This window comes from Mesitornis unicolor, unplaced genomic scaffold, assembly GCF_000695765.1.
Source record: "Mesitornis unicolor isolate BGI_N332 unplaced genomic scaffold, ASM69576v1 scaffold23152, whole genome shotgun sequence".
Taxonomy (NCBI): domain Eukaryota; kingdom Metazoa; phylum Chordata; class Aves; order Mesitornithiformes; family Mesitornithidae; genus Mesitornis; species Mesitornis unicolor.
The window spans coordinates 3,722-12,100 of NW_010170200.1; the positions used below are offsets into that span (position 1 = coordinate 3,722).

The 8,379-nt window shown below is 42.2% G+C and overlaps 2 protein-coding genes across 2 annotated transcripts in view; both read right to left on the bottom strand.

Annotated features, from left to right (window-relative positions):
• LOC104536884 (chromosome unknown open reading frame, human C11orf16) overlaps positions 1 to 1,918 on the bottom strand; it is a gene marked incomplete at its 3' end in the record, with an annotated part of 4,573 nt that extends 2,655 nt beyond the window's left edge. Inside the window, 3 exon segments of the mRNA XM_010179620.1 lie at positions 515 to 519; positions 836 to 983; positions 1,779 to 1,918. Coding sequence (XP_010177922.1) covers positions 515 to 519; positions 836 to 983; positions 1,779 to 1,918 — 293 coding nt within the window.
• Positions 1,919 to 4,499: 2,581 nt separating this feature from the next.
• Positions 4,500 to 5,054, bottom strand: ASCL3 (achaete-scute family bHLH transcription factor 3). The gene has a single exon (XM_010179618.1). The coding sequence runs from the start codon at positions 5,052 to 5,054 to the stop codon at positions 4,500 to 4,502; it is 555 nt and encodes a 184-aa protein (XP_010177920.1).
• Between the last annotated feature and the right edge of the window lie 3,325 nt (positions 5,055 to 8,379).

Consider the following 8,379-nt stretch of genomic DNA (forward strand, 5'->3'; position numbering starts at 1 on the left):
GATCTGTTCTTCAGTCATGCCCGAGTCCTTCCTCATTACGTACAATGCTAACTCGCTGCTTCTTGGGGGAGTTGTTGGGAATTTTTATTTTCTTCTAAGTTAAGGCTAGTCAAGGGGCTTTCCATCAACAATGAAAGCAGGCACTTCCGTGTTCTCAAGAAAGAATAGACTCTTTTTTCTGCTAGGTTTGAAGTGCTAACAAACTAATGAATTAAAGCTTTCACTAACATTTCTGAAAAGAGACTGAGCCATTGGTCTGTAGCTGACCCAAGCTGGAAGTGTGTACAGAAAACACTAACACTTTGCTTGTGCTATTGATGGTTGTGTGTCTACACACAACAGTAACTGGCACACTGCTCACAACACCGCTCACGCTGTCTAAGCCTGGCTCAGTGTCCAGTACCAGCAGAAGCAGAGGCCCTGCTTGTGCAAGGTGCACAACACTGCTCTCACCAGGAAAGGGGAGTTCAGGGGGGCACTCACCTTCTGCACGAGATGAGGATCCCCAAAACACCCCTGCTCGCTCCTAGAAACAGGCTCAGTAAAGGAGGCTGAGCAGAGCAAGGATCAGATCATGGTCAGTTCGTTGATGCCTGAGGCTGTGCTGCCTGCAGGAGGCTCACCTGGCGTGCCAGGCAGCAAGAGGTGGGAGCAGATTGGAAGCAGTCACATCAGGAGCTCAACATAATCAGGAGCATAAGCTGCCTTAGTGATCTGTTCTCTAATCCAGGCACCAGCTGAAATTAAAACTGCTACACTAAACTCCGATGGTGCATGAGGACTGGACACCCCGTTACACATACCCACAACTGCTGCACAGCAAACTGTCGCTCACCTCTATCTTCTCTTTTATTGTACCTCGGTAGTAAAATCCATCTCGTTCCCCTCTCACCAGCACAGGGACGTTGCTGTCTAAGCCAGACGTGCTCAGCCTCTTCCTTGCTGGGCCAGGGGAGGGGAGACAGTGACTAACCCATTGGCACCTTGAAGAGAAGAAAATGGAGCAGCCCTGAGAGAAACAGCTTCTGTAGGTCATGGGGGGAAAAACCTCGTAAGATTTAAGAACTGGATCACTTTGTTGCACTCTCACAGGCCAAAGCATGTGGGAAGAAACAGAAAACTCGCTTGCGCTGGGACAACTACTTGCTCCACAGGGAAAAAATCCATCAGTTTCTGTTTTCACCCAGATCACTTCATTTTTGCCTTTAGAGGAAGTGAGCCAGCCATGGCTGGAGTCCTGGGCCAGCATTACCTGCATTAGTCCCTCTGGTGCTTACATGGCAAGCCAATGCAACACTTAAAGACCAGGAGAGAGAAAGGGTCCACCTCCAGCACAGAGCACACTGTAGGTGCACTCAGTAGCACTGCAGCTGACAGTTTACATTGGGCATTCAGGGAACAACAGAAAAGTAACCAGGAAAGCTGCTGGTTGATGGCAGGTTCAAGTTCAAGGCAGGAAAAGTAATCCCCTGCCACAAAGCACTAGAAACATTTCACAGAAGATGGCTGCTATGCAAGATACTTTTATTTTATCCAAATAATATTAAAGGAATGTTTCTTCTTGTAGGGGATTAACTCAGGCTTGCTTTTCATAATCTCCAGGGTGCCAAATCACTTTAGTTAATATCATCTAAAAAAGCACCAGCGCAGGGGAGAGGAAAGCTCAAATGATGTTCGAGCCGTTAATTTATCAATGTGGCACATTCCAGTCTGGTTTACCCTGTTAGATATCAGGAAAAAAGAACAGACCGCAGACTCAAACAAGAACTTGGTTTTACCTTTGGAGGGTGAGGGGCTCGGCGATCCAGGTGGGATGCACCACAAAAGAGCTCCTGCAGCAGAGTTTGATGGTGGGCACGACACTGGAGCATGAGAACGTGCTCAGAGCTGGCATCGTGCTGCAATACCTGCGATCCATGGTCCCAGCCAAATTCTCCCTGTTTTACAAGCTGACAAACCACAGCTGAGGTTGACAAGCTGATAATTTTTGAACGTGACATTAGATTACAGTTGCCTGTTACTTGTTTTATTTATAGTCATGTATTAAGAGGAAATATTTTGATCTCTCAACTGCTCTGTCATGTTTTATAACAGTAGGATTATGGCTTGCCATGAGAAAGAATGAGATGCTCAGATTTGACAAGTGACAACTCTTGAGAGGCTGTCACGGTAAGACTGACATGGTGCTATCACTGGTAATCTGACAACACTTAGTAGACAAGCCTTCCACTCCTTTTCTGTTTAATATTGCTTAGAAAGGTTTAGCATGCTCAGGGTAAAATTTGCATGGAAACTCAGCAACACATAGATCTTAAGTGCCTAATTTACTTTCCAAAATACAGTTTAAGCTCTCGTATTATGTTTAAATGTTATTTTGCCTCTTATCTCAAAGATCTGATCTGGGAGTCCTTTTTGTGAGGACACAATTTCAGAAAAACTATCACTCCAAATCCAACAGGAGCAATGGATTCATTGCTGTAAAGCATGTCTAAGTCCTCAAATTGACACTGGATATTCACTGGTTTCACAACTGCACAAACTCCCTCGTTATAAACAAAACAAGCCGGAACCACTAATACTTTGCAAAGCAATGCAAGTATCAACTCTACATTAAAGCCCATCTTAAAGCTCTTCAACGCTCCCACAGCTGCCTGCTATGTTGTTATAAAACAGGGCACTACCAAAGGCAATTGTGCAACACGTTACGAGATTGCATTTTTTCTAGATAACTCCACGTACTTGGACACAGCAGCGCTGTAAACTCACCAGCTCTTGACAACTCTGTGTCTGGTCGATTTTAGTCTCGACGCAGAAATCTCGCCCTTCTGCCCGTTGGGCGCAGGCAGCCGTTTGCTGCCGGTGTTTCCTGGTTGCTATGGAAGGTGCCGCAGTCCTTACCACCAGGATCGGGCATCTTGACCTTAGTGGCTAAAAAGCAGCGGAATGTGACCACGGAGCGGACCGTTCATCTGCCACACGGCTGCTCAGTTTTCAGCTCCCTGTTGATCTGGATATTGCACTGAAAGGCTGCAGGGGCAGAGGAGGGATTGTAAGAGGGGACAGTGTCCTCTCTGCTTTCTGCCTACTACTGCAGGGCACAAAACTCACATTAAATGAAGCTACAGTTCAGATCTAGAAAATAAGCCCACCACCACAGGGCATCACAAATACACCGGTTTGAAATGCAGACAGAAAGGTTGAAGCTGAGACAAACTGTGGTTAAATTGCTTTACAAACTTGCACTCTTCACAACGAAGGGGAAGGATTAATGAATTCTACCCTTTTCCCACGAAGCACGTATTGAAAACATGCCAGAATACAATGCAGAAATCGCCCTGTTAATGTCTGCTGTGAACAGATGTCACATTTTGGGGGGAGGAATACTTAATGGCATTTTGCAGGCACTTTTCAATTCGCTGCTATAAAACCAAGGTAACAGAGGGGTGATTGCAACTAGGGACAAGGATAGAGCACTTAATCTGTAACCATTTCCTACACATTCTGCTGCACCCACATACTACCTGTACTCACACTGTCAGCAGAATTGTTGCTCAATATCAATAATACAATTCCCTTACATCCAGCAAGAACTCCTTGCCAGGTACGAGCTAAAGTCTCTTCACCATTTTCACATTAATCTGTTCTATATCATTTAGCTGAAACAATCACTGATACAAAGAAACAGACTGGGGAGAGGGAAGAGGACCACCCCAGACCTCAACAATTATCAGTGAAAGCCCTGAACCATTTCTGTTGCAGGATTATTCTACCCCCCACCCTCCACGGCCAAGATCCTCTTTATACCGTGTGTTGTGTAAGCAGTCCCAGTAATTTTTAAGGGCACTGACAGCTGCAGAAGAATCCAATTTTCAATAGAAATTAGGCTAAATCAACAGTTTTTAATGGGATTAAAAATAATTAATAAGAAAAGGATGAAACAGCACTTGCAAGACATTATGCTCTTCCTATGTTCAGTAACTGTGCTTTTTTATTTTCCTCCTTTTAAACTAAGTTATCCTTTCTGTTGGCACCTAAGGACATTCCTGGGAACCTTTAAAAAGACCTTTTAAGAGAAACACCGGCAATTAGACAAAAAAAATCTTTTAAGAAAGTGCATGCAAGAGTAAACCAGTAACATTACAGAAAACGAGAGGAATCTCAATCCCATCATTGGAAAGACTTTATTATAAAGCATGCAGGTTGTGATGATACACAGAGTTACTTCACACACATGGGTATTACATGGTTTTGTTTGGTGACCATTTCAGAAGTGTTTTCTGATTTCCATGAATTAACTAACTTAGGCCTTTCAGATGCAATTTCCCCAGTTGTCTTGTTCATATCTAAATGTAGTCACTATCTGCAAAATTAAAACTCTTGCGTGGGCTAACACTGACACGTGCTATGATCTGCTCCTAAGATGTGCTGGGAATGTGCACTTCATTAATAATATAGTGGCTACAAGGTCCCAAAGGACCTTTTGCTTGGTTTGGAATGGTTTAGATAGCCTTCAAAACCTGGTTTTGTTTGTTAATTGCTTTAGGTGCTTGGCTTGGCTCCATGGCATGTTTTTCTGGCAGCACAGAGTCACTGCACAGAACAGACTGTAGGTAGCTGATGTATTTTATCGCAGCACGGAGCGTCTCTACTTTGCTGAGCCGTTTCTCCAAGTATTCCTTAGGTAGGTGATGCCTCAGTTTAGCGTAGCCTTCATTGACACACTTAACCCTCTGTCTTTCCCTCTCATTCCTCTTCCTGATGAAAGCCGGCCCAGAGGAGTACTCACTGCTGCGGTAACTGGAATAGGGCATCTGGTAGGGAAAAGTGCAGGGCTCAGTGTAGAAGTTCTCTGGGATGAGATGCTCAGACACAAAAGGAAGAAATGGCAAATCTTCAGGGCAAGTGACCTTGTCTGGTGCTTCTGGGCACACGTGAAACATGGCCAGCGGGTCGGCACAGAAAGGCCTAGCCAGCTGTACGTGCTGAGTCTCAGTGCAGACGGACAACTTCTCCATGAGGTTACGGTAGCTTTTGCCATCCATCAGGTTTTGCATTTAACCTGGAAATGCATAATCACATAATAGTTTAAACAACTCATAGTGACCAGCAGAAAAAACTCACCTGGACTTACCAACACTTGGCATTACTAGCGGGACTTTCACTGCATTTGTGACATTTCAAAAATGGTGATGGAAGATCAACATGGAGCAGACCGTGTCCAATTTGAAAATGCAAGAAGGTACAAAGCAACACTGATTAAAAAAATAAATTCACAACAGATTTTAACAAGCCACTAAAGCTTCCTAAAGGAAACAGCAGTCTTCTTTCACCTCAGCTTTAGAAATGAAGATCTACCTTTATGTACCCCACATAGGTATAGCTTGCTCTGAATCCTCCAAAACCTGGACCTCTACAGAAAACAAACAAAGCAGGTCAACATCTGAGGCATTCTCTCCACCCCCTTCGCCACCCTGAAAAAAAGAATTGAATCTACAACTCCAGTAACAGACTTCCTATCCACACCAAAAAGCCTTCAAAGATTAATCACTCTTCCTCCCTGTTCATTTGATATCTCATTCAATCTTAATTCATATTATCTTAATTAGATGGAAGACTTGTGCAGGGAATGAATCTCAATCTTAATTTTATGTCTGTCAAGCATTAAATCCATTCTACATAAGAAGTCTTACAAAGAGTTTAGAGGATTAATTTTTCCTAAATCTGACCTCTCTTCAGGTCCTTATGCTTCTTCTGCACTTACCTGCATATTAAACACAGACATGAAAAACTAAACAGAATCCTCCTGACAGAGAGGATTATGAAACAATTTATTCAAGGAAAAACAAAAATGCATGTCCTGACAATATTGTTCCAATTATTTTACTAAGAAGGGACTGCACATAGTGGTTGGAGCACTAACTCAGACTGGCCTACTGAAACCACATACCCTCTCTTCAGAGGGGTATCATAGCAGGTGTAACTACTCAAATCATCCTTACATATGTATTAGGAAGATAATCTTGCAGTGTTTTATAGGAAGCTACATTACAGTGCCTTCCCAATATCATCATTCAAATAGCTAAATAACTGTAGTTAGTGTTACCTAACAGCTACTTAAATAAATTTAAAAGGATTTTTAAAGAGTTACTGTGCACCATCCTCACTGACTGCAAGTGATACTTGCCTACACAGAATCCACCCAAAAATGCTCGTACTCCCCACGGACTGTCACATCTGTATGTTGCTGTCTAAAACATTCTCAAATGGAAAACACACCTGAATATTAAACTAGGTCACCAGAAACTTCTCGATTCCGTACTCACAAAGACCTTGCAAAGCGTCAAGTGTTCCAACCACAGTTCCATACCATAAATAGGATCCTCTCAATCCTTCACGAGGATGTGGGCATATTTTAACATTTTCTAATGATCTCATACCTGCCACGTTTAATAGAGAATTTTTGCTCATACGGACCTACGCTCACAACATACTCCATCAAAATGCCTCTGTATTCAGTGTCATCTCTTCTTCTAATGCACGTAGATCTCACACCAGAAATCCTAAGAGTTAAGAGTTCATCTAGAGGTGCTGTCAGACAAGAGAGAAAGTCACGCACATTTTAAACAGGTACTTCCTGTTGGGTTTTTTAAGGCTGAAAGCATGAACATCCATCCATTTTACATCCATATACATGCAGAAAATTAGAGGTGAATATATACACCCATTATTAAATGAAAACAGTGGACAGTCAGCTTTCCCTTTTCTACTTACACAGATTGGGTGATTGCCCGAAAACTTTCTGCTGCTACCAACTTAACACTGTGTGAGAAAGAAAGTCTCTTACTTAGGAGAGAAAGCTTCATAGCAAAACATCCCTACAAAGCAAGAAACCAAGACTAACACAACCCCTCAAGAGATACTACCTGCACGGAGTGCGAAACACAAGCGTTAGGATCGTTCTCCTTTTATACTAGAGACTCGCCGATCTTGAGATGAAAGTAAAATCCAAGGAAACAGGGCGTGCTATATTAAGACTGATGAATAATACCTGAAAATATCTGAATGGTATTAAGAAGAGAAGTTAGAATCTTACACCTTCTTTTTCTTACACCTTATTTACTAAGAGACCATATTAAACACAATTCATTACAAAGCTACAGAAGCACTGTTACCAAATAGCTGGTAGAAGTGATGTACAGAAGCGGTGATATTCAGTGAAGATCTGTTGCTGGATACAGCATTGCACAAGTCTCTTACCTGAATGATGTAGCTTGTTCCACTGAGGCAATGCCTGCTGCCATTTATAGTCAATTGACAACAAGCAAAGTAGCTTACAGTTGGATCTGCTCATTTCTGGTTTGGCTTTTCCACCCACACCACAGCTATGATGGCAACAAAACTTGGCATTAAGGGCTAGAAATTTTAAAACTGTATTGAATGCAACCAGACTCCTTGAAAAAGTAATCGGGGAGTACTCTGTTTACTTCCTGCATGTATTCTGTTATGGTTTAGTACAGCAGTATTTTAATTTATTGGAATTTTCTACTTTGTCTAAATATAACAATCCACTAAAATTTCATGAAATAATTACCATCAAAGCATAAGCAAACTAATTTTCACAGCTGCTGTTTTAAACAGAAAATCAGCATTTGTTTAGAAGAGACTTGTGATGGATTTGTCTCCAGATCAGAGGTGAGGACACCCATTAGTTAGCTAATAGTCTCACATTTAATCTTCATTATACCTGTAATTTTGGGAAATTCCCTCCATGTTAAGAAGTGTAACACCACATCAAAAGTTCATTATGAGGCAATTACGTTTCCACTGCTGATGTGGCAGAGCTGTGTATACAGGCATAGTTTGTTTCTTTCCCATGCTACTCTGTCCCACAAGCTGTGGACTAAGCCAGCCAAAACTGCACCTGGCAACACACAGTACTGTCAGACACACCATTTCCTTCCCCACTGGGACTGAAGACTCAGTAAGATAACACAACTACACATGCATAGCTAAATTTGAGTCCTGGATTAAAAAAGTCTTTTTCAATTAGCAATTTGGGGACCCTTTCTTTCCTTTATCTACACACTGAACAAGTGCGCATTTCTGCTCTGAAGCATTTTCAGAGAAGTGCTTTTTATAGATGGAATTGACATGCAGGGCAATGAGGGAGAAAAACGATGATGTACAGATAATGCACAGCTGTTTTTCAAAAATCAGTTTTAGCTTTAATTGTTACATTCCAAAGGCGATATATGAAAGTTAGTCATCTAGCAACTGTATAACCTCTTAAGAGAGATGAGTACAGAACCACAGATAAAAAACCACACCTAACTCCCAAGATGACAGGTGCTAGAGAAAGTATGTGCCATACACCATCAA